Source organism: Chionomys nivalis, chromosome 6 (assembly GCF_950005125.1).
Source record: "Chionomys nivalis chromosome 6, mChiNiv1.1, whole genome shotgun sequence".
Classification (NCBI taxonomy): Eukaryota; Metazoa; Chordata; class Mammalia; order Rodentia; family Cricetidae; genus Chionomys; species Chionomys nivalis.
In genome coordinates, this window is record NC_080091.1 from 43,070,567 (window position 1) to 43,096,562 (window position 25,996).

Genomic DNA, 25,996 nt, shown 5'->3' on the forward strand with positions numbered 1-25,996 from the left:
CCTCAGGGTCTTCCTTTACGAAATGGGGGCCCTGACTACCCCCCATCACTAGGCCGTGGCCAGGAGCACTATACTGCAAGCACTCAGCGCACCTCACAACTAGTAGTAAACTCGAGGTTCTTCTGAGCCTCCATTTCCTAGTCAGACTTTGCTCGGTCCCTTTTCTGGTGGGTCTTTGTGGTTTTGTTTCCTTATCCCTTCAGGCTTTTACGGGATTTGTTTAAAAATTTGGACAATATATTTTTAATTTCCAGAAGCCCTTTCTATTCTTCCCCTGTTTTAGGGTGACTTGTTCTGCATCTTTATAGCTGCACTATCTTCCCCAACATGTCACAGGAAATGAACCGAGTCTTCTAGAGTTCCCCACTCATCTCCCAATTGCTCTGTGTCTTTGGGGTGCTCTGTCCAGCATCCCTGCTTATGGCTATCGGTTCCCCTCAGTGTGTGTTGGTCCACACATGAACTTCAGCTTTACTGGGCCAAGCTGAGGAGCTCCGGGCCTCTGTGACTTATTGCCTGAGTGTGTTTGGTCTTTGGGCTCCCCCCCCCCCCAATGAAAGACTGGCTGAGAGTTTTGTGTCATAAATGGCATTTTTCAGGCTGGGACAGATTGTCAGGTTGGGACAGACAGAGTAACACTTCTCTCTGTGGAAGCTCTGATAATGCCTACCATTAGAAACTTTGTCTCAACTCCCACACCTCTTTGTTTGCTTTAGAGAGTAGAACTCCAGTTTTGGTTTTGTAGGAAATGAAACCAGGGACAAGGGACAAGGGATGATGGTAGATGAAATAAAAGTGAGTGGGTAGAGGTCCCCGTCTTCTGTGGACAGATTTTCAGAGACTTTTGAGATGGTTTTAGATTTATCAAAGGATTCAGAGGTTGCATTAAAATTCCCTAATGCCATTTACTCACCTTCCCCCAGGGTGAGCTTCTTACATAACCATGGCATACGGGTCAAATGAGGAAACTCACATTAGCAAATTACTGTTGACTGAACTAGGAACATGTTCATCTGGTGACCGTTCTTTGTTCTGTGGTGCCACCAGCTGTCTCATTTCTTAGCAGTCACTTCTCCCACATCTCAGGCAAATCATAACCAGTGCCCATTGTCCTTTCTTCAATGACCTTAGTACTCTGGGTGAATAACGTTCAGGTATTTTGTAGAATGTTCCTCAGTTGAAATGTTCCATGGTTCATCCTCCCATTCTTCTCTCCCTCTTCCACTCCCTTCCTCCTTCATTCTGGCAAGGTCTAACTCACAGAGATCCACCTGCCTCTACCTTCTGAGTGTTGGAACTGAAAGTGTGAGCCACCGTGCCAGGTGTGTGTGTGTGTGTGTGTGTGTGTGTGTGTGTGTTTTAATGAAGGTTAGTCATTAACACAAGATAATGTTAGGTCTCTCTGCCCCCCATACTCACCATCCCTCCCTAGTGAGATAGGGCTTTCTCTTCTAATGGGTCAGGACTTGGGCCGTCAGTGGAGTCTCGGTTCCCAGCAGCTGGGCTTCAAGGCTCATACCCAGAGTTTGCTGGTGCCAAATGTAAGTTCTGTGAAGGATAGAGACCTTGCTAGGACTTGACTTCTGTGTTTCCCGCTTCTGCTTGACCCTCAGCACAGGTTTCCAGATGCTTATTACTGATATAGATAGTTGGATGCCCATTTTGCTACTGTTTTCCAAGCTTCCTTGAGAATCTTCTGTGGCTGGAGACAGATGGGAAAGCTGAGTAGTAAGATGAAACTTTGTTTTTTTCTTGATCCTCATCAAATTCTGCTAAAGACCTCACAACTCTACCCTTAATTACTAAGTGCTGGCTCGGGATAGGACGTGTATGTCCAGGCTGCTGTAACAAAACAGCCCAGACTGGGTGGCTTATGGAGAAGAGAAGATTGTTTGCCATGGCTCTGGGAACCGAGGCGTCCAAGACGAAGGCTGGTTCAGTGTGTGAAGACCCACTTCCTGCTTCATGTGCAGCCCTCTCCTCATGTTCTCACACAGTAGAAGGGACAAACCTCCTCTGGCCTTTCAAATCTTATTCTTGAAGGATCTACCCTCACGACTTACCCACCTCCTGTCATGTGAGGGACTTTTCCAGTGGGGAGAATTCTTTTCTTTCGTAGGGAGATGGCATTTGAATTTATAATTTGATGGCCCCAGGGTGATTTCTAGACTGAGTGCCACAAGAGTTTTCTGGGTCAACTGGGAAATGTTTCAGTTTTCTGGGACAAAGGTCTCCATAGAAAGGACTTGGGGTTGACACTGTAGGGAGAAAGCAGCCTTAGATCACACAGACACCAGCAGGGTGGCCTGCTAGATGGAGAGCAGAGGCTCCAGGTCCTTGCTACTGCGATGTGGTACCTCCCCAATGCTATCTATGAGTTCTGGGTGCTTGTTAGCAGTGCAGAGTCTCAGGCCTCTAAGACGTGTGAACCTCGGACTTTCAGGTTTAAGGATCATCTCTGAGAAGCCCACAATGTCCAAATAGTGTAGCCTCAATGTCTAAAATGGTGGTTCCCACATCCATCCAACTGGGTGAGTGAGGAGTCCTCAGGCCCCAGGTGTTAAGAAGTAAACACCACGCAGTGCTAGAAAGTTCCTGAAACTTACAAGATTCAGGAGCCCCTTCCTTTCCCAAGGTTAAGCAGTTAAGATTGCTAAAGAGAGGAGAGTCTCCCATCCGTTGAGCAGACTGCAGCTGTACAGAGTGCTCTCAGACTACATAATTTGTAAATTATCACTCACACCATGCTCGGGTTTTGTGTCCCATAAGTAACCCTAATACACTCACTGGCTCACCAAATTGAACTTGGGTGGAATCATTCTTTCAGTCTATTGTCTGTGCCTTGTCTGTGGTGAGTAGATGTTTCTTTGTGTCTCCCCAGGCAGGTCTCACATAAAAGGAGGGATAATGCGCTTAATCTGATTGCTTTTCTGCCAAAGTCATGCACTCTGGGAATGGAGGTTGGAAGAGAGAGAGAGGTGGAAACTCATTTGGGACTTGGCCTCTTGAAGAGGTTTCTCTATAAAGGGCCAGTCCCTGATGACATGGAGAAGAGAAAGCCCTAGGAAGTACAAGGGAGGTAGGGGATGGGTGGAGTATTCTTGCCCAAAGCAAGTGCTACGCAGGCAGTTTGTGGTGGGTTTCCCTATCCCATTCATTAAAAAGCTGTTGCTTTCCCCTTGCCAGGCATGTTCTGTGAAAGCTATGAGAATTTTCATGGAAGTTCACAGAGAAGAGCTATGCCTAGCAGGGATTAGTGTTGCCATGGGTCCCAAGAGACTTGGCAGAGGTGGCACTGACCTCTGAGAAATGGTTGTGATGGCCCACACAGGTGAAAGCAGAAAGTTATTTTAGTGGAGAAGATGGAAGTCACAAATCCCATAAACATCACAGACACTGGCTCTGTGCCCTTATGTGCTTGAAGTCCAGACGGCAGTTCAAAGACATTAGAAAGCATGTGTGTCTATGTGCACCATAGTCCGGACTTCTACCCTCCAGGATAGAATCTTTAGAAATACACAATAATAATATAAATTAGAGTCAAGTGGGGAGACCCTCTAAAAGCCAGTTTGATCTGGGAGAAATCTCGGTGTGTCATTGACATAGAACCCCACCTAAAATAGTTTGAATCTGGATAGTCTGGGTTTTATAGGCTTGGCCCTAGAATATTGGTATTTGGAGGGAGTGATATATTTAAGAGATGAGGTCTTGAGGGAGGACTTTAGGCATGCTTTTGTGGGACACAGTGGTACCCTGACTACTCATTACTCTTTCTAGTCCCTGGGTCCTGATGTAAGTCAGTCCACCATATGCTCCTGCCGTATGCTGCCACAGACCTTAAAGAAAGAAGCCAGAGAAACCCTTTCTTTTTCTAAGTTAGTTATTTCAGGCGTTTTGCTGCAGTGGTAGAAAGCTGATTAACCCACCCTTCACTCCATCTCTGCTTCTGATGAAAATATGAGCCCCTTATCTATTAAAAGGTCCATCCCACCCACCCTGGAATTAAGAGCAGTCATACAAGGAATATCTGAGTGATTATTTATTCCAAACAAGGTACTCAGACTTACACAGAGCCAAGAAATCAGGGTTCCCCACCCTGCGACTTCCACCCCTGCCTCTCATTCGTGAGCTCATCCCAACAAGAAATTGTAATACTTCCAGGTCACAGTGTAGAGAAGAGCAGCTGGGACATTGCGGAGGGCAGGAAGGGCAGACAGGGCCTGGAGACATGGAGTGGGCAGGAGATAGATGTGAGGAGACTCCACTAAGGGGGTTGGGGGAACAATGTTGTTATTTGAAGAAAAGTGTAAAACCTTACCATACATTAAAATTTCTCTCACGAAATCTAAGAGATGACACTGACAGACGCAACTCACAGTGGATAAGTAGAAAACAGAAATGGATGTAAAAACGAAAATGGTTGATCTCACCAGGGATGTCCAGACCTCAGAGGCTCCAGGTAGGAAAAGAAAACAAAACGTAAACTCGGAGGATCCTTGGTCCACAGAAAACAGACCGGCCTCGTTGGCAAAACAAGAAAGTACCTCCAGTGGAAGAGGCGGAGGTTGATGATGATGAGGAAGATAACGAGGATGAAGGAGAAGATGATGCTGATGATGGGAAGGTGAGGAGGAAGATGAGAGTGAGGACAGGTGGCTGCTGGCTGTCAATCATCCCTGTGTGACACATGGGATCTTTATCAAGGCCTGTAACAACTCTGAAAGGCAACCTTCTCCTTCCTGTTTGTAAGTGAGGAAACAGCCCCTTGAATAATCACGTGACTTGCAGAGGTCTTCCAGTCTTGGTAGCAGCTGCTAATTGGCTGCAAAGCCCCAGCTTTCTTTGATTCAGCATCCTTAGTTCCAGCGTCAACTGATCCCTGGCCAGGTCATAAAATACTTTGCTTCTTGAGTGATCCTGCTTCCACGTACAACAGACTAAGCAGAGGCTTCACGGAGGCTCCATCTCCCCAGTCTGGCAGCCTTTGAGTTAAGAAAAGCTGGCCTGTTGTATATCCCTGGGAAGGAAAACCTGGAAGGATGGTGGGGGCTGAGGTTCTGATGCAGGATGAGTCATCTCTGGGATCCCACAACACTCTGTGACAGGGAGAAATGACCAGAGATGCACCTGAGTGCAGTCCAGTATGGAAACTATGTGGTGTGGCAAGAGCTGGTGATTGCTGAAATCCAAAAGTTGGGGGAGGCTTCCATAAGTCAGGGAGAGGCACGCCTGCAGCATGGAACCCCTGGGCTTGGTCTGTATGCTGCACCATTCCAGAAGACCAGGAAGTCGGTGGATGACTCTTCCTGGCTGCTTTGAGACCTGGGAGTCCCATAGGAGGGGCAAGCATGCCAGCTATTTATATTGGTGAGAGTACCATCTAACAAGCTAGAGTGGGCCAAATTGCAAAGTTCTCATGGTTAAAATTGTTTTGGGGAGTAGGAGGACAGACACTTCAAATGTTGAGATAGTTTACATGTATAAACACTTTTATCAATGCCCGATAGTTTGGATATCTGCAGTCCAATCGATTCTTACAACTTTGTGATTGGAGACAGGACAGAACACTGTTTAACCCCTTCCAGAGATGCAGAAAACTGAGGCACAGAGAAGGTGTGACTTGACCAAGGTCACACAGCAAATCAGTTGGAAGCAGGGACCAGAGCCCAGGCTCCCCAAATCTGAGTACAGAGCTCTCATTGCATCTGATGCTTAAGGGGTGAGATGGGGACCAGCAGGGCATAGAGGAGGGAGTCTGGGTGTCAGGGTAGATAGGGTGCCATCTGGGCAGAAGAGTTTAACTGCTGCAGCCCCGGGTGCATGTATGGGTCAGGATATTGTTGTTTCGACCGTCCTGCAGCTTGCTGGAAACCTGGCTGCCTACTTGGCCTTCCAGGTCTGAGAGCTGGCCATCGTGGCCCTGCTGTCTCCTGAGCCTGCAAGAAGCACAACACAGACCTGGTTAGTGATGGCCAGATGGGTGCAGCCACACACTTGTGACAGACTCCTGATGGACAGCTGGATTCTGTCCTCCCCTCCCAGGAATACAGCTCTGTGGGAGTCCCCAGTGTTCCACTTGGGTGTACCCGGTGAGTGACCAATTACACAGAGTCTCAGCTTCTCTGTCTATAAAATGGAGAACCCAACTGAAACCTGGGCTCTAACCCCCTGAATTGCCTTGATGAAACTACTTAGCATCTTGAAGACTCAATTTCCTTAGCTAAAATGGGGTTTATGGTGTGCAGGAGGCAACAGGATCATATAGGTGTGAGGGAAGTCACTAGTGTGGATCTGGAAATAGTAATTCCTAATAGCCTGGGATGGTACATATCAGTAATTCCAGTCCTCAGAAGATAAAGTCAGAGGGATCACCGTAAGTTTGAGACCAGTCTATAGTGCTTCAGGAAAGTCAGGGATATATAGCAAGAGCTCATCTTTTAAAACTCAAAGAGGGGCTGAGAAGATGGCTCACTCTACACAGTACTTACTCTGAAAGCTTGGGCTAGAGTTACAGTGCCTACAAAAGACAGCTCGGCATGGTGGCCTGGCATGCCAGTGCTAGAGAGGCAGACAGTCGATCCTGACTATCCACCAACCTCTGACCTTCACATGCAGGTACACACACACACACACACACACTGAAGGCAATTTCCACTTTATTCGGAAAAACATGGGCTCTTCAGGCTTCATATAGAATTGGCCTGGTTTATAACATCCTTTTCAAAAAAGGAATAGCAGGTGGTCACCTACCATGGTCTTCATTAAAATGAAAGTACTTTTGTAAAAGAAAAAAAGTCCTGCTTGCCCCTGTCGTGTTCAGGGTACCTTGAATGATCCCAAGACAAGAGCCCTAGAGTCTGCACCTCAGACAGACAACAGCTGGATGTGAGTGTGAGTGTGCCCAATAGATAGGTGTGCACCAACACCCAATGAATAACACTGTTACACAGGACAATGACTTGGGGACCCCTGTTCCCTGCATTTTCTCCATCTGCCAGGACTGGAAACAGGTGGGTTGTTCTTCTGGGATGCTCTGAAGTCTGTGCTTTCTCCACCATTGCTTCTATCTTTCCATCTGTAAGTGCATGCATGCATGCATGCATGCATCCATCCTTCCATCTATCCATCCATTCATCAACAGATAATTCCCTCAATCAAAAACCCGGATATCAATCCACACACCTACAAACACCTGATTTTTGACAAGGAAGCTAAAAATATAAAATGGAATAAAGAAAGTATATTCAACGAATGGTGCTGGCATAATTGGATATCAACATGTAGAAGAATGAAAATAGATCCATATCTATCACCATGCTCAAAACTCAAGTCCAAATGAATCAAAGTCCTCAACATAAAACCAACCGCACTGAACCTCAAAGAAGAGAAAGTGGAAGTATATTTGAATGCATTGGCCCAGGAGATCATTTCCTAAATATAACTGCAGTAGCACAGACACTGAGAGCAACAATTAATAAATGGGACCTCCCGAAACTGAGAAGCTTCTGTCAAGCAAATGACATGGTCAACAAGACAAAAATGGCAGCCCACAGATCGGGAAAAGATCTTCACCAACCCCACATTGGACAGAGGACTGATCTCTAAAATATACAAAGAACTCAAGAAACTTGACATTGAAAGAACAAATAATCCAATAAAAAACAGAGAACCAGAGAACTCTCAGCAAATGAATCTCAAAGGGCTGAAAGACACTTAAGGAAATGCTCAACATCCTTAGCCATCAGAAAAATGCAAACCAAAGTAACTCTGAGATTACATCTTACACCTGTCAGAATGGCCAAGATCAAAAACATTGATGACAGCTTATGCTGGAGAGGTTGTGGGGTTAGGGGAACACTCCTCCATTGCTGGTGGGAGTGAAAACTTCTACAGCCACTTTAGAAATCAGTATGGTGATTTCTCAGAAAATTAGGAAACAATCTACCTTGAGACCCAGCAATATCACTGTTGGTATATACCCAAAAGACAATCATATTACAAGAACATATGCTCAACTATGTTCATAGCAGCATGATTTGTAATAACCAGAACCTGGAAACAACCTAGATGCCCCTCACCTGAAGAATGGATAAAGAATATGTGGTACATTTACACAGTGGAGTACTATACAGAGGAAAAAATAATGATGTCATGAAATTTGCAGTCAGATGGATGGATCTAGGAAAAACCAAATTGAGTGAGGTACCCCGGCCTCAGAAAGACAAATATAATCTGTATCCACTCATAAGTGGCTTATAGACATAAAGCAAAGAAAAACCAACCTACAATTCACAATCCCAGAGAACCTAGACAACAAAGAGAGAGACATACATGGATCTACATAGGAAGGAGAAAAATACAAGATCTCCTGAGTAGATTGGGAGCATGGAGGTCATAGGAGAGGGTAGAAGGGGAGAGAAGCAGAAGGGAGGGAAGTGGAGAAAAATGTATAGCTCAATAAAAAAATTAAAAAAACAGATACATTCCCTACCCATTCAGTTTTTAATCTGATTATCTGTATTCCTTATCTATAGTCATGCTCATGTTCTGTACCATCCATTTGTTCATCTATTCTGTCTGTCATCCCATCCCAGGTGCCCTCCCATCTATATTCTCCGTTCTTGCATCGACACATCCTCCTTGGGTTGGGGCAACTCAAAACTCTTCAAGAATGCTCTTGCCTCCTCTGGAGAGCTCCAGCCAGTCTCACCAAACCCTGGGTCCCCATATCAACAAGACTGCATCTGGGAACCACTGAAGTCTTTGGGTGCAGCTCCTTGGTTTGAACTAAAGGTGAGCCACCCACAGCCTTCCTGGCCTCTCCTCCATTCCTTCTTCCTGTAGTGAAAAGGAAAGGGGCAGAAAGGATGTGAGAGCTGGTTGAGGCCACAAGGTGTTGGAGGGGAGCCCAAGATTCATACACAAGACTCTATTTTTGACCTTCCCAGCTGTGTTTTCTGGGCACCGTTCCTGGCAGAATTCTCTCTAGGTTCAGCGAGGCAGCCAAGCTCGAGTCTGTTGGAGGGCTACTTCTTCTGACAGGAAACATTTCTCTTGTCATCATCCAGCCAGGCTCAAGCACTAATCAGTCCTCTTCTCCAACCCCTTTCTTGCTCAAAACAGCCCAGAGGGAAGGCAGGATATCTGTATTCATCTTTGGTTCCTATTGTGTTCATGAGGCTTTAAGTCCAGATCTCTCTGGGAGTTACTCCCTGCCTCCTCCAGTTATTGCTGGTGGTGGGCATCCCTCGGTGTCTCCTGGGCTATGGCAGTATCTCTATCTCCACTTCCCTGTGGATGTGAGACTACCCTTATCCAGAGGGGCTTCATGGTAACTCACCACAGAGGGCTATCAGGTGCCAATCTGTGGCTTCTTCCTAAGAAGTCTAGCTATAAAATAACAGCTAGTAAATCTGTTGGAAAACGTCAAGTTCTCACGGGGGAGTTGCCAGTGTTCTGTGTGCTTGCTTCAGAGAATCCTGCTAGTATTCCATAGCTGACACACTTTCCCACTGACATCTCAGCTTCTCATCCTGTTGCTGTGATAAAACACTATGACAAAAGCAATGGAATAGATCAAGGGTGCATTGGGCTTAGTCAGTGGCCCGAGCTTCGGGGAGTCGGTCGTGTGGATCCACAGTCAAGGAGAGGGATAGATGAAAGCTGCCTCTCAGCTCCCCTTATCCATTTATGTAATTTAGGAGCCCAGCCAAGAATGGTGCCACCCATAGTGGGGGATAGTCCCACCTAATTTAATACTATCAGGATAATCACAGCAGGCATGTCAAGAGACCCGTCTACCAGATGACGCTAGAGCTCATCAAACTGACAGTTGGGATCTTTATTACACACACCTTTGGTTTCTTTCCATTGGAAAGCACATTAGTGTCTCTAAATTGGCAAAAATATTAATAAGAGTCAGTGTGGGATTGTATCATGAAGAGGAATATGGGGCTGGGTCACCTCAAAGCTGTGTAAAGCTGTGTGGAATCTCCAAAATGCTTAAACCATAATTTCAGGCAAGTCCTCTCTCTCTCTCTCTCTCTCTCTCTCTCTCTCTCACACACACACACACACACACACACACGCACACACATAGACAGACACACACGCACACACTCTCACACACATGCACACACACATGCACACACGCACGCACACACAGACACACACTCTCTCACACGCACACACACAGGCAGACACACACATGCACACACTCTCTCTCACACACACAGACAGACACACACACTTGCACACACACACACTCGCACACACACACTCTCTCACACACACACTGGGCTATGCTGAGCATTAATGCTGAAGCAGGTGGAAATGTCTATAAAGAACCAGCCACGGCACCTGGCCTAGAACAGCGTTCACATCCTTTCTAATGGCTGTGCTTTCCTTATCCTTTACTGGTTGAGGTGAGCATGCTGGGATTAGGTGCTCTCTTGAACATCATATTTTGATTTCCTGTGATGGAAACCAGAGTGTAATTGACATGGGTGCCAAGTTCCCGGAAAACTGCTGCGAGCCTTCTGAGTCACCTCTGTCTCTACATGAAATTTCCTCCTGAAGTTTCGGGGCCCCTGAGTTTATTTTCCCCAGCACAGTCTTGTTTTGGAGGGGCTGCCACTGTGGTCGGTGTTGCTAGGGATCCAGGAAGCCTGGCCCTGATCTTTTTATGTCCTGTGAGCACCCCTACCCTCGATGGGTGGTATACCATCCACAACTGCTGAGTCCCAGACACCATTTGGGCAGGCTTCTTTTCTTAGTGTTTCATCGGCTGGTGATGGGGAATTAGAATGCCTGCAGGTGGACAGACCCTACAGAGCCACTCCCAGACTCACATCTTCCCATGCCTTACCTGCCTAGGTGGTAGAGATTCCCATATGCCTCATCCCTTAACCCCCAAACAACAGCAATGACAGTTATCATAGCCCTGCTGAGCATCTTTGTCTGCGGGGCTCTGTGCCACAAACTATATCCTAAGGATCATCTTACTTTACGATGCTGACAGGAAACTCAGAGAGGCTAAGGACCTTTCTTCAAGGTCCTCTGAGGGCTCCACACCCGTCTACATCCCAGCAGAGCCCACTTCTTATGAGGATTAGAACCGAGCTCTTAACTCCAAATCCAGAAGCATCCTTCCCTCCAGGGCCTGGGCACTGCTCCACTGTGCCCTCTCTTCCAGCACCAGGGTTGCTGTCACTCACTGTCAGTGGGGCTGGACCACCTTCTTCTGGGGCCCTTAGTTCTTGGGGATGGGCTTTGTCTAGAGATGACAGAGCCCAGGGATGACTGCATTTCTGCTGGGGGCCTTGGTCCTGGGGGTCAGTCTGCCTGGATGTAGCAAGGCGAACTTACTTCTCTCGATTGAATATGATAAACTCTTTCCGCACTGTCTCCAAACACTGCTGCAGGTGTCCATTCTGTCAAAAAGCACAGAGAGGGGACTAAATGGCAGTGCACTGGCCGGGAGGATGTAGCAGAGGGACACTAAGAGCAACCAGATTATTTAAATAGGAATTGTGACCACTCGGGGCCTAAAAACAAGTTCAGGGGCCGGGGCCAGCAACTGTGTCTACAGACAAATGTGTTTCTTGGTTTTAAGGAGTAAAAATCATAGAAGCTACTCTATGATGAAACATGCCTGGTGCTTCTGAGTTTGGGATCCCTTATAGTTAGATGCTACTCAAACCCACTTCAGGACGCAGAGGAGATGTTCAGTGCAAGAATGTCATGCCAACCCGTCCTTCCAGGATCAGACTAACTCAGGACCATGGGCCTGTGGCACTTCCAGAGGCCAACAAGATAGTTTCATTTATTTTAAAATTAGAGGACTAAAATAAGCATTTTGCATCAGAGATTATGCTTACCTTTATATTAAGATAACTGCAAAAAATTAAAAACCTATATTTTATAGGGGAAGGAGCTGTTGTAGACTGAGTTGCGTCCCTCTCTGCAAGGGTATGTCCAGCCCCTCAGCCCTAGTATCTGAATATGACCTCGTCTGAGATCAGCTCTTCAAGTTAAGGTGAGCCAAGATGTCATGTTCCAGCTGAAACCAATGACCCATGTCCTTGCATGGGGAGCACCCAGAGTCAGAGACCCAGAGAGAGGCCATGTTAAGATGGAGGAGAAGATGGAAGGATGGGGCTGCCAGCCAAGGAATCCTAAGGGAGCCAGACAGCTGATGGTGTAATGGTTAGTGATACAAGAGAAAAGCGGTGAAATAGTCAAAAAGTCAGACTGCACACATAAAACACTCACAGAGAAGTAGGGAAGTAAGCAAAGCATTATTGGCCCATGTATGTGTGTGTGTGTGTTTGTGTGTGTGTGTGTGTGTGTGTGATAGTTTTAAATGATGGTGTGGATGGTGAAACTGCTGATTTCATTGATTGAGAAAAAAAAAGTCAAGAAAGAGTCCCTTGTCCCCAGAGTTTCAATTTCTGTTGTTGTCGAGTGTGGAGGTGCCAGGTATGTGACAGGGAAGACAGCGATGGGCAGAACAATGTGACGGGACACCTGCGAGACAAACCTCTGGGCACACAGCTGGATTAGCTGGGGCAGGAAGATCCACTCTAAATGTGGGTCATGCCATCTCATGAGCTGGAGCCCCAAAATGAATAAAAAGGAGGGAGTGAGCTGAGCACCAGCAACGCCCCCTTCCACCCGCCCTGTGCACCTCTCTGCTTCCTGACTGAGGATACACTGTGACCAGCTGCCTCAAGCTCCTCCTGCCATGCCTTCCCCACTGTGATGAACTGTCACAGCACAGCCTGAGTGGGGGTGGTGGGTGTCCCCTTGCAGGATTGACCCTTCATAAAAGGTGCGCAGGGACAGAGGTGCCCTGCATTTTTCTTGGGGTTTCAGTGTGGATGGTAAGAGTATGGGTACTCCCTCTACAGTCATCTTTGCAGAGATTTTACACTGTAAGAGAACATTCACATGCTGGAGGCATTTCATTTACTTTAAAATAAAATAAAAGGTACAGTGAGCTCTCTGTGACCCCCCCAGAGCCAACCAATGGCAGTCTGAAAATGTGGGGAAACAAAATCTCCAGAGGCTTCCCTAAAGCAAAACTTAAGAATTGAAGTGCATTGAGCAGTATGCAAAAACCCACAAGAATGAAGGGCTCGCGAGTCAGCCTCCTTAGCCTGACTTGTGTTACGGAGCCCTAGCTGAGTGTCATCGTCCCTCACGTCTCATTCATGCGCTTTGCAGCTAGGCCTGCACTGATGAGTTCCGTGTTGAGCAGCGATGCCCAACACCTGTGTGCACAGCATTTGCAGGGTGTCGAGTGATGGAAGTGATCCTAAGGCAGTTTGAAGCATACAGAGGACGTGCCTGGGTTTTTATCCAGTATGACACCATTTTATACAAGGAGCGTGAGGATTTCCAGAGCTGGTATCTTGTGGGCCCCTGGTACTACTCCCCCAAGGACACAGAAGGAGGAAAGGGAAGGGTGGGTTGAAATATACCTTTGAGTAGGAAGAAATCTTCCTCCACACCTCCCTTCTTCCCCCACAGAACCCCTCCCTGGGACCTCACCAGGGGACAGCTGTCCTTTGTGCTGTCTCTGGACCTATGCTTGGCCAACCTCTTCTTTTTTTTGTGAAGCGGCTTGGATTCTAGAATCATTTCTTCAAGTTCAAATGTGGGGTCACAGTTCAGTCTCCCTTTCTGAAGGGAAGTGGAAAGAAAAAGCGTGGTTTGTGGTTATTTCATCCGTCACTGGCTGAGCATCCTTTGCACACAGCCAGGCATCTTCACGTTCGGCAATGACATTAGTTGGTACCCTGGGATGCCTTATGCTTCTCTCTGATGATGAATCAGTACAGGCCCAGCACACACACCATCCTTTCGAGACACAGTCACCACATCCTGTTAATTCCCTGTGTCTAAATCAGTGGGTCTCAACCTTCCTAACACTGTGACCCTTTAATATAGTTCCTCATGGTGTGGTGACCCCCAGCTACTTCATAACTGTAATTTTGATACTTTTATGAATCATAATGTAAATATCTGTGTATTCTGATGGTCTTAGGCAACTCCTCTAAAAGAGCTGCTTAAATCCCAAAGGGATTGGGATATACAGGTTGAGAACCACTGGTTTTAATCCTGTGACTGTTTATACATGTAATTTTAACTTACTTTTGCTAATTCTTTTAATTATAGACATACCCATGTCACTATTTTCCTTATTATGGGTTTCATAATTTAATTTACATTCTAATTAATGAACTTTTTAGGTCTCCTTGGCTGAGACAGAGTCTCACTAAGCAGTGCTGGCTGACCACAAGCTCACAGTGGTCTACCTGCCTTTGCCTAAGCACCATTTCTGATCAACATCTGTTCAGGTCCCTGTTCTGGCTCCCAGTTCCTTTCCACATCTGGAGCTGTCCACACCCAGGCCAGGCCCTGATGCAGGCCTGGGGGTCCACCCATGCTAACTTATAGTCCTTGACCCTCTCGCATCAGGGGTTCAAGACTGTCCTTGAGGGCTGGCACCTGCGGACCCACCCCTCGGTCATGCAACCCTGTGACTATGGCATGGGCAGCTCTGCAGCCTCATAGGGCCCCGCGCTGCAGTTCTTTGGTCCTGGGCAGGCATCCTCACTTCTGGGGACTCAGGACGATGAGAAAGCCTGACTTCCAAAGAATTATCTCAGGGTTTCTAGAAAGGCAATTCATTCCTTTCTGTTTTCAGTGTCCCCAGACCTGTGAGGACATGGCTTGCTGTGACCTTGTTAAGAGGATCCAGGCCAGGTGCAGCCTCAAGAACAGGCAGCCTGGCCTCTGAGTGCTCACGCTCAGTTGGGTGACCCTGGAGGACACATGACCCTTGTGTGAGATGCACAGCCTCAAAGGCTGTTGGGATTCACTGGAACAGAGAAGCTTCCAGGGGCTGCCCCTTCAAGAACAGGTATTTTCTCAACTATGTCATGATGTGGGTACCACCACAGGAATGCTAGCTTCAAGCCTAAGTCACAAGCTAGGGTTTGCTGAACACACCAGCTTGGCCAGGTTGCTGTGCTGTCTCAAACCCGGTCAGTGAGGGTACACCCAGAGCACGGGAGGAAGCCAGGATTTTGTAGACAGAACTAAGACAAATCCTGGCTCTTTCACCACAAGTCACTAAACCTTCATGAGCCTTACTTCTACAGCTGTAAGGCGAGGGTAGTGAGGCTGACATGTGAAAATGGGGGCGGACACTTGGGCTGTGCCTCTCAGTGGGACCCTTACACACAATGGCCTCTGTTCTGTTTGTCGGACTCTACAGTGAGTCTCATGGGCCCGGGTTCTTCCCATCATCATTGACTTCTTGAACTTGGCTAAGAATCCCTTCCCTGCTGCACACACTTGACTTCAGCATGTGCCTTCTCCCAAGGAAAGCTTGAATTCGGGCTCAAGTCTCTCCAGGGAGGCCCTGTTATCCATTCATTCATCCGGCTCTGCTGGCCTTGTCCTGGGTCATCTTGGGAAAATTACTTTACCTCACCCGCAATCCTCAGAAGACCCACCCTGAGGCTGTGGTGAAGCTCCGAGGATCTAAAGCATGGGAAGTTCTAAGAACGGTGCTGGCACGGAGAGCACGCTCATCCATGTTGGTTCTCATCACCCACACATTCATAGTCACATGACCCGGGTGCACCAAGTCCCTCTTTGGCCTTCTAAAGCATTAGCATGGGATTCCTGAGAAGAGACCAGTGAGGATGGGCTCAGGAAGATGGCAGTCTCCCTGTGGCCAGCCAGCATATGCGCTAATAGACCTTGACACCTGTTTAGAGGGGCAGGAGAGGCCAGAGGGCTCAGTAGCCTATGGGCTCACTGCGAGAAGCACACTGTGGAAATCTGGCCCAAATATCTTGGATCTCAGCAAACCATAAGCCTGCTGGTTTGTGCCTTACTTCTGTGACCTTCATGGAGTTCACCAGTCAGAGGCAGGAGTCATACTTAATACCAAGGAAGGAAGGTTGTGACTCACATTGGGCACAAAGCCGGGCATCAGAGCCTTCTCGAACACTGCATCCCAGTTCATGTCAGCCATGTAGGCCATATTCTGGATGTCACTGAGGCTGGACAGGCGGCTCTCGGGGTCCTTGGTCAGCAGCTGCGGTCAGAAGGCAAAGACACTTCTGTGAATGGTGTATCCCTCCTGGGGGAGCGTGGATTTGGAAGATGGAGTTTCACCAACACTTAGGGTGTCCTTCAAGTCACACTGGGCAGTGGCCTGCCTGGTCTGGGTTAGCTCCAGAGGACTTACATTACATTACATTAGCCAAATGTACTCGTAAAGCTAGGAGAGACTTTTCTCTAAGGTCACCTGGCAAGTGATTCTTGGGGAGTGGCTAAATTTTCACCTCTATGTCCCTCTTTGGGGCTCAGTCCCCTAAAAAGAAACTTCTCCCTGATGTTCACAAAAGCTTTGGTCAGAAAGAACAGGCAGCCCATCTGAGGACTTCTCCCTTGGTTTCATTCGAATGAGACAGAATTTCCCTCTGTCAGTTACAAGGTGACCTCTGTGACCCAACTGAGTTGTTCTCATTTAACTTTTCTTTAAGGCCATTTTCTGCTAATAGAGATAAAGTGTAAAAACAGTTACAGAGGGGCTGGAGAGATGGCTCAGTGTTTAAATGCATTGGCTGTTCTTGCGGAAGAGCCCAGATTTGGTGCCCAGTACCCACATGGGAGCTTACAACTGTCAGTAACTGCAGTTGAAGGGACTCTGATACCCTCTTCTCGCCTCCACAGGCACCAGGCATGGATGTGGTGCACATACATGCATGCAGACAAAGCACACAAAACAAATGAACCAAAAGAAACAAAAACAGCACAGGGCATTGCTTTGCATTGCCTCGGTATGTTTTATAGGCACACATATGTGTAGATGTGTGTGCATGCGTGTGCATGTGTATGTGGAGGCCAGAGGTTGCCATGTTCCTCAATTGTTCTCCATCTTATCATTATCATTATTATTATTATTATTATTATTATTATTATTATTAGTGACAGGGTCTCTGACTGAATCTGGAGCTTGGCTGACTGGCCAGAAAGACTCTGGGATCTTCCTGTCTCTACCTTCCAAGTGCAGCATACTGCTTCACGCAGACTTTTAGGTGAGTGCTGAGGATCCAAACTTAGGGTTCTATATTTGCAAAGCAAGAACTTTGCCGAATGAGCCATCTCCTCAGCTCCCACACTGTCTTCAGAACACTCTAGTTTATGAGATGTGAAGACTACTGGTCTAAACTGGACTGGACAGGGCTTACCCCTGGGTCTGCTACCTACAGGGAATGGCCAATGGCCTGGTGACCTCCTGAGAATGGCCCTTCTCCTCACTTTGGAGCAGGAGTGGTGGCTGCTCCCTCACTTCCAGCACAGTGCCAGGGTGAGGCCTGACAGGGTTGGTAAGGACCTAGCGTATGCTAAAGAGGAGTGTGCCACTCAGTGCCCACAAGAAAGGGTCCTTTTCCCATTGGCACTTCTCTCTCTGCTGTCGTCATCATTGCAGAAACATCCCAACTACACCCACTGAGTGATCAGGACCACAGCACAGGAGAGAGGTCTGCCCAGGACCACGCATGCATATCAATGTGCCCTGTGTTTAGGGGCTTCCCTAAAGCAGTGGGTACAGACTTAAACAGGCTCTTCTTGGATGGCATCTGGGAGTGAAGTGTTGAGAATAACTGTCCCAAGAGCAAGCTGATACCCCTGTATGCGCCAGGGCCCAAACTTCCAGCTCTCTGGATTTGCTGAGGGCCCAGGCGTTGGCAGTATGGAAATCTTCTACATGCCCCCAGTGATGAGTCAGGGTTAAGAACAACCAACTGTGGGCACCCATTTAATGTAATTTAACTAAATAATTCATCATGATGTTATAACTGTGTTGGGACTGAGAGATGAGATCCAAAGTTAGGACAGAGTGCTGGTCAATATTGTCAACTGGGTATCAGAATCACCCAGAATAAAAGCCAAGGGGCATGTCTGTGAGGGAAGTTCTAGACTGGGTTAATTGAGATAGGAAGACCCACCCTGAATGTGGGTGGCAGCACCTCAACCACTAATGTCCTGGACTGAATAAAAAGGGGGAGTTGAGTAACAGCATTTGTTTATCTCTACTCTCTGACTATGGATACAGCGTGACCAGCTGGCCCATACCACTGCCGCCATGATTTCCCCACCATGATGGACTGTGCCCATGAACTGCAAGCCAAAATAAGCCTTCCCTTCCTCAAGTGGCTCTTGCCAGGCATTTTGTCACAGTAATGACAAAAATGACTAACATGGATGTCTTTGGTACTAACCCCTTCTCTGCCTTGTGACATCTCTGTGGTGTAGACTAAATCAGTTTGTTTTATCGAGTCCTGGCTTTCTTGTCTCTGGTCCACTGTCATTAGCAGCTTGTGGGGATGAAAAGGGAGCAGTGTGTGGACCAGGACACACAGACCTCCCCCAAGGCTGCTGCTATCCATATCATTCTAGTGAGGATTGCTGTGCCTATCATATGCAATACTTCTTCCTTTGCACCTGGGGACTGGAGGGGAACCTCAGAAGGGGACACCTGGATCTCCTGACTGCTGAACTGAAGAGGCCTTGGAGTCACCGGAAGCGAACCAAGATTGATAGCTGCCCAAGCCTCTCTGTCTCACTCAAAAGGCCTGGGTTGTGCCTTTCAAGCAGGTTGCAGGTGGCAAGTGAAGCTGATGCTTTGGGAGCACAGACTGCACTTGGGGAACTCGCATTCATCCTCCTAGCAACAGTTCCCACCACAGGAACTCCTAAGGCCCAACAGGCCAGCAGCCACATGCAGTGGATATTTCTGTTTATGAGGAACTTTCAGTGAACTGGGAAGAGTCTGGGTCACGCTGTGACTCTCTGCACTGTGCCGGGCTTTGTGATCTGCGTATGACACCACAGTAGCCTTTATTACTGGGTGTTAGTGTACTAGCTGCCCCTCTACAGCTCCCTGACCGCTTACCTTCTTCAGCAGGGCCACCATCCCCTCGCACCACATGGAGGAGTAGTGGACACGCTCCACCTTGAACATGTTGAGGATCTCGTCAATGGGTGTGGCCGAGTGGATTTCATATGGCCTCTGCAACAAAGGGCAGTCCCAGAATCAGAGAGTGTCTTAGAGAAGGCAGCACCCTCTTGTTTGAAGACTGGGTGAGGATGGGAAATGACTCCTGTTCCTTTCAAGATGCCATGGGCTGTTCTCTCTCACAGCATGGCAGTTCAAAAAGAGGGCACAGAGGTGCTGTCTTGGCCATAGGAGGCTGGGGCATCTTGTCTGTGCATGGAAGAAGCAGGACACACTCTGTTGCTATGGTCACAGGCTGGGGTCCTGATGCCTGCTATTGAGCATCCTCAGGGACACCTCTTGTCACAGCCTCCATCTTCTGTAAGGTCAGCCATCACCTCTCCCTGTCTTGGTTGAGCAGGTCTGTGAGTAGGCGGACGTGATCACTAGTCCACTGGATATGTGGTGGGTGTGTAGGAATGCTGGGAGTGTAAGCTTGTGAGATCGGGGTGCTCTGTTGTTCCTATAGGAGATGGGACAACCAGAGCATGGAGCTACCAGCTGGACATGGACTGGGGACTGGAAACTGGGTGTGTGGATTATTCAGGATCCTTCCTCCATTTCTATCCTTTCATTGGGTTATTCCACTACCACTGACCCCCCACTCACTGGGGACAGAGGATGCTATGGGAAAAGACACCCCCATTTCCATCTTCACTTTAAAAGCCAGGAAACTAAGGCTCAGAGGTGGGGCTTTCTCAGAGACTCTGCTCTCTCTAGAAACCCAGGTGAGGAATCAGCCAGAGGTCAAAGGACAGGCTTCTTATGTCCTAATATTTGGGGTTCTACTGTCTTGGCCACTCACCAGCTCCCCCGAGTTCTGCATTTCTATCAGACCTCCAGGAAACTTCTCTCTGCTATCTGAAATCCTGACCGTACCTGGGAGGAACAGACTGGTTCCACCAACTCTAGGGGTCAACATGGGAACTCCGTATGCACGTTTATACGCATGCATGTATATGCATATATGTGTGTGTGCCTGTGTGTAGGCCGGACATGGAAATGAGTGTCTTCTTCCCTCTCCCTCCACCTGGTTTTTGAGACCGATTCCCTTACCCAACCTGATGCTCCCCAGATGGGTTAGGCTAGCTGGCCAGAGCGTTCCCATGAGCCTCTAGTATCTGCGTTCCCAGCTGTGGCATTATAAGTGCTTGCCACTGCACCTGAGTTTCTTTTCCAGAGATTCTAGGGGGTCAAACTCAGGTTCTCATGCTTGGGTAGTGCTTTCCTACTGCGCTGTGACCCGTCACTGGTCCTGAGAACTTTAGCTCTCAGGCTAGGCAGCACGTACATTTCAAGTCAGCCTGAGGCACTGTGGCTAAGGTATTCCTAACACGCAGGCTCCAGGTTCAGCCCTCCTAAGTTTGGGCGGGCATGGAGACACAGTCCTTCCTCTGAGTTAAACAGGAAATGTTGTATCTTCCACTACAGCTTTGTTCTCATTGTTCTTCGGATGCCCTGACTCGGAGGAAGCTGTCTTGGAGGGTACGGTGATTGTGAGGCCTGCTGGCAAAAGTGGTTTCCAGCAGCAGGAGACTGGGCTGCTTATTCCAGAGTGCAGGTATGTCTTTATTCTAGGAAACTCATTTTTTAAAAAAAGGCAATTTGCCATGAAATAGGAGACGTAAAGAGAGAGAAAATTGGTGTAGCCCGTAGTTTCATCTGCTGGAGTGTGGCTGGCCGACCATCGGATCCCACGCATGCCCCCTAATCCCTTCACTCAGAATAACTGTCCTTTAGGCAACCTGAAACTCCGAAGCCTGAGAGTGTTCCCCCTCTGGAACTGGTAGATGATCTCCAGCGAGCGTCCATCTGGGAAATGATGAGAAAGCCAGAACCAGCCCAAGACATGCCCGGGGAAGAGCAGGATTACTTCCTGGGCTCCCAACTGCAGGCACTGTGGTCTGTCTGCTTTGCTGAGACAAGTCAGCAACTGCACCCCACTTTAAGTGGAGCCCTGCGCTAGGGTGCACGCAGCAGTTCTTGGCTCTGCACTTGAGCCCCTCTCTACGGGGTGCTCCTGATATTCTTCCTCTATGGACTTGACCTCTCTATGCCCCAATATTTTTACTTACAGTCCCTATGATGTGCTGGGTGGAGCCAAGGTGAGGGACAGTACAGGGAGGCAAGCAGTTGGTAGTTAAGATAAGAAGGTACCATGGTCCTGACTGAGTCTCCAGGTCTCACCCTCTACCAATAAAAAGCTCCTTCACCTTGTAGTCTCCGGGGTAGGAGTCACTCAGTCCTCTTGATCACCATGGCAGAGGCTCAGAGCAGTTTGACCCCAGGTGCTATTGGGGTGTCATAACTGGATGTTGGGGGTTTCTGCTGGCTGCCAGTGTGTAGAACCACATTGCAGGTCACCTCATAACCAGTCTCTGCCCCAAAGGACGGTGCAGCCCAGCCCAAATGTCCACAGCACTGAGTTTGAGTCTCTTATACTAGGCTCTCCCCTTTAGCAGAACCCAGAAGCACATGATGCCCGAGCTCATGTCCATATATAGTTATTACTTTGTCACTTCCCTGCCTACATACAAGGGATGGCCCTTGATGGAAGTCCTCTGCCCACTCTGTGACAGGTGGTAGGGTTCAGCAACAACTGAGTCTGCCTCAGCCTCCCTTCTCTGTCCTGCTCAAGCTATTGCCGGCACTTAACAGGGGAACCAGCTTAGATGTTACTTGGGGTCTCCTCACTGCTCTTCCCAACTGTATCCTTGATGTTCAAGCTGCATCCAAGGCTCCTGTGACTCCATCCTGCTATTTGCTGACATTAGCATCTGTACTCTGTCCCTCAGTCCCATGCCGCCAGGGCTCTGGTCACGTTTTCCCCCTATGCCACTGGTGACTGCATTCATTAACTTCCTTTTACAAACGAGGAAGTCGGGGCTCAGACAAGTTAAGCATGAATTACAGTGTGGAGAAGCATTTACGCTCCCACACCTGCAGCCTTATCATCGATCTAATAGATGGCAGCCAGGCTGGGCCCCACCTCAGCCCTCAGAGCTTGTGAGAAGGGTGCTAAGCTGGGAAGGTCAGAGCATGCCACTCTGGGTAGGAGCCTTGTGGAAGTTAGGAAGCTGGGGCTTGGGCAGTGCTGACCTCCAGGTACCATGCTGTGCTGGATAGTTTACATCCCTAGGTCGTTAAATCTCCCCACATCCCTGCTGGGAAGATACAACTGTTATTGTATGATTGATGGGGGTTGACAGAGGATCTGAGCACTCTGCCTGCTCAGAAGCCCTGCTTAAGGTCACCAGTGGGATCCCCCATGAGGCAGTGAGGTTCCTCTCAGAGTCTCTTCTTGTTGCAAGGAAGCAGCTCTCCAGTGAACGAGAAGGAAAAGACCCTGTTAGTTCCAGCTGTGTGAAGTGGGTTCTCTCTTCAGGTAAGGAGCCCCCTGCATCCCAAAGGAGCATCTGTTAGGGTGGCATCCAGGTAGGAGGGATAGCATCTGCACTGCAGGTCACTAAGTCTCTTCTGTGGGGATGGGGTCAGGGACAGAGTCTCCTTATGCCTTCCCTCCCCTCACACTCCACTCTGCCTGGCCCATCACTAAAGCTCCAGGCTGACAGAGCCTTGCTCTATGGGAAGAGCAACCAGAGTGGGGCTGGCCTAGGTGAGTTTTTTTTTTTTTTTTTCTCCCAAGGCAGGTTTGCAGGGATAAGAGCTGAGATTCTGCTTGGGGTTCCAAGAGAAGCTATATCTTTCCCAGACTATAATTAAGTTCTCCATGCCTGCACAGGTGACCAGTTCCCTCTGTTCATCTTACATGGTGCTCTTCATGAGAGAGAGAAGGCTGTTTTTGTCAGAACTAGAGCATTTCTGAGACATTGACCAATAAACCACGCTAGTGGCATCCTCCCTCCCCACCTGTCTTTCCTGGTGACTCTAAGATCCTCGAGCTTATGGGAAAGCCCACTGCAGCTTTCCTTTGTCTTTGGGAAGCAACGAGTCTCAGTTCTGTTAGAACTATGTCACCAATGGGGAGCAAATGGCCAGGAGGAAGGATGACCTCTGAGTCCACTGTCTATAAGTGAGGTGAGGAAGGCGAGGGGCTGTTGGGACGGCCATTTGACTAAGTTAGTGCTCTCTAGTATAAAAACTAGAAAGCAGGCCACATCATAGCTCACTGGCCCTTGGGTGGACAATTCTGCTGTGCAAAGACAGTTGGGTGAAAGATCACCAAGCTCCTAACAGGTCCACTTTCTGGTTGTTACATTGTCCCATCGTCCCTGTACCAAAGGCCTGGACTGGCCCTGTGACTCTCTGATATTCTCTCTCTCTCTCTCTCTCTCTCTCTCTCTCTCTCTCTCTCTCTCTCTCTCCTTCTGAAAGTGGTCTCTGAATAGAAAACTCACAAGAATGAGAAATGAGGAACTTAATTTTGAAGGAGCAGGCTTTCTTTTATCCTTGCTTTTTTCTTTCCTATTGGCAACTGTTCTGGCCCTTGAGGAATAATAGCCAGCATCATTTCTGCTGGCAGGCTTCCTCCTGCAGAGGGCCACTGGGCGCCAAGGTCACCTGCATGATGGATTCCATAAAATGACAGCACCCTGGTTCAGCCGGGGTTTGGAACGCTCATGTCCCCTGATGGCTGTAAGTGAACCTGTGGCATGCTGAGTCTTTCATTTGGTGCCCAAGGAAGCAAACACGTTCTCATTTTCTCTGCATTCTGAAAATGCCGTGCACTGTAATTAAGTTTTTGAGGAATTCATGGGAAGTAACTGAGTTCAAGAGTAGAAAAAAAGTTGGCTAAATTAGAGTCAGTTCCAGGCAGCTCTCGTCACTCATTCATTCAAGAAGCGTTCATTCATTCCCTATTCATTCATTTCCTACAGAAAGGATTCTCACACACACACAGAAGTAAGATCTTGCCTTTAAGTCATCATAAGGCAATCTATAGAAACAACTAACCTGGGCTCATAGACTCTACACCGACAGCTAGGGAGCCTCCCCGGGACTGACCTAGGTCCTCTATTTCTGTGTGACAACTGTGTAGCTTGGTCTACTTGTAGAACTCCTAGCAGTGGGACAGGGACTGTCCCTCACACTTGGGCTGGCTTTTGGGAACCTATTTTCCATACTGGGTTGCCTTGCCCAGCCTTGATACAAGGGGAGGAGCTTAGTCCTACAGCAACTTGATGTGCCATGCTTTGTTGATACCTATGGGAGGCCTGCCCCTTTCTGAAGAGAAACAGAAGAGGAGTGGATTGCTGGGGTGGAGAGGGGGGCCAGGGAAGTGGGAGGGGAATAGGAGGAGAAGAGGGAGGGGGAATTTCAGTTGCGATGTAAAATAAATGAAAACAATTCCTTAATAAATAAAAGATCCTGCCTTCCTGGAGGCTGCCCTCTTAGTATGATGAATATGCACATATGTAAACAATGCAAGCCCTGTGAGACTTGCAGACAGTGGGATTAATGAGTTTCCTTCTGGTCACTGGAGCCACAGAGACAGTGAAGCAGGGGCAAATGCCCACTAACACCAGCTCCACAGAACGTTATCTCTGTTCCCTGGCTAAGGAGACCGCGGGCCCAGGAGTTGAGATGATGCAATTTCCCAATGATGCTTATGCAAAGAAAACACGCTCCAAAAGCAGTTTAGTCACAAGAGTTTCGGCTTAAATAAAAGTATGAGCTTTTGGTTATTCAACGGCACCATCATTTTCAGCAATTCAGTGCAAACGAGTCAAAAATAAAAACATGCACCAATAGTCCTAGATCATCCTTAGAGATTCCTGAGTTACATATTTGGGAGAGGTATGGGGGGGCGATAAAAGAGAAACAACAGAGAGAACACCCAGTCAAGTGTGGAAATCAGGCTCCGATGCAACTGTGAGCTCTGGAGAGGAAGTTTGAAAGTAGAAGGGAGGCTAGGGTGCTTCATCCTGGTTCGTTCCTTCACAGATCTTCTGTGACTTCCTTTTCTGGGAGAGCAGAAGGATCTCTTTCCCTATCAGAAGAATGAGGGGCTGGGCAAGAGCTCCTTGAGGGGTGGCTAGGTTCCTGGTCCAGCATCTCCTCCTGGAGTCTCACCTTGCAGATTAATGCCTCCTCCCCACCTCCTATTCCACAAGACTTACCCAGCCTCGTAGCAGCTCATAGGCTGTGACACCCAGGGACCACCAGTCCACGGGATATGAGTACCCAGGCCCTCCATCCACATACACCTGGAAGACTTCTGGGGCTGTAATGACAAGACAGAAAGAATATCAGTCATACAACTCCTTAGCATAGCTCATACCTACAGTGGAAAGTAAGACCTAAGCACTGGGGTTGAGAAGATTGCTGTTCTGCCTCTGTATCAACATGAACCAGGTAGCCAGGTAGGAGGATGCTGAGCCCTCTGTGCCTGCAGTCAAACTCAGGAACGATCTAAGCAGGGAGTCAGAAACAGCACCGACAGAGTGGGCTTCTATTGGCAAAGATGGGAGGCGGCAGCTGCTGAAAGAGGAATGAGTTTACGTTCCTGGCAAAGAAAATATTTTTGAAATGGGATAGAAGAGAAGGTTACAGAGCAGTGTGGAGATGCTACCCACCACAAGATGTCATGGTCAGCATGGCTAATTTGATGGTGTGTGAATTTGAGTTCCCCATCTGTTCTGGGGAGCAACACATATGACTGCAGCTGTCAGGACTTCGTGTAGCACTCGGGACAGTGAGGAGAGACTGGATCAGGGCAGGGTAGCTGGATGCTCCCTACGATAGGACCACTCTGAATCTGGAGCTTAAATCTGACAAGCCATCAGATCCCACCTGGCTTTTGTCTTTTTTCCATCCACTCTGCATTTTATGGAGTGTTCTCAACCATAAGCTTCCCTTTCCTTGAAACCACAGTCTCTGGGGACAGGCTACCATTTGACACCTTTAAGATGAAGCAGATGATGTTCAGAGAGAGGTATGGGTATAAGG

At 48.2% G+C, this 25,996-nt stretch overlaps 1 protein-coding gene across 1 annotated transcript in view; it reads right to left on the minus strand.

Moving 5' to 3' along the window:
* Positions 1–4,118: 4,118 nt before the first annotated feature.
* The window catches only part of Stk32b (serine/threonine kinase 32B), a 250,791-nt gene continuing 228,913 nt past the window's right edge, over positions 4,119–25,996 (minus strand). The window contains exons 7-12 of the mRNA XM_057771922.1: positions 25,168–25,271; positions 18,986–19,102; positions 15,992–16,117; positions 13,555–13,686; positions 11,368–11,432; positions 4,119–5,936 (exon numbers count right to left, since the gene is read on the minus strand). Coding sequence (XP_057627905.1) covers positions 5,798–5,936; positions 11,368–11,432; positions 13,555–13,686; positions 15,992–16,117; positions 18,986–19,102; positions 25,168–25,271 — 683 coding nt within the window. The 3' untranslated portion in view covers positions 4,119–5,797. The remainder of the gene's footprint in view (positions 5,937–11,367; positions 11,433–13,554; positions 13,687–15,991; positions 16,118–18,985; positions 19,103–25,167; positions 25,272–25,996) is intronic.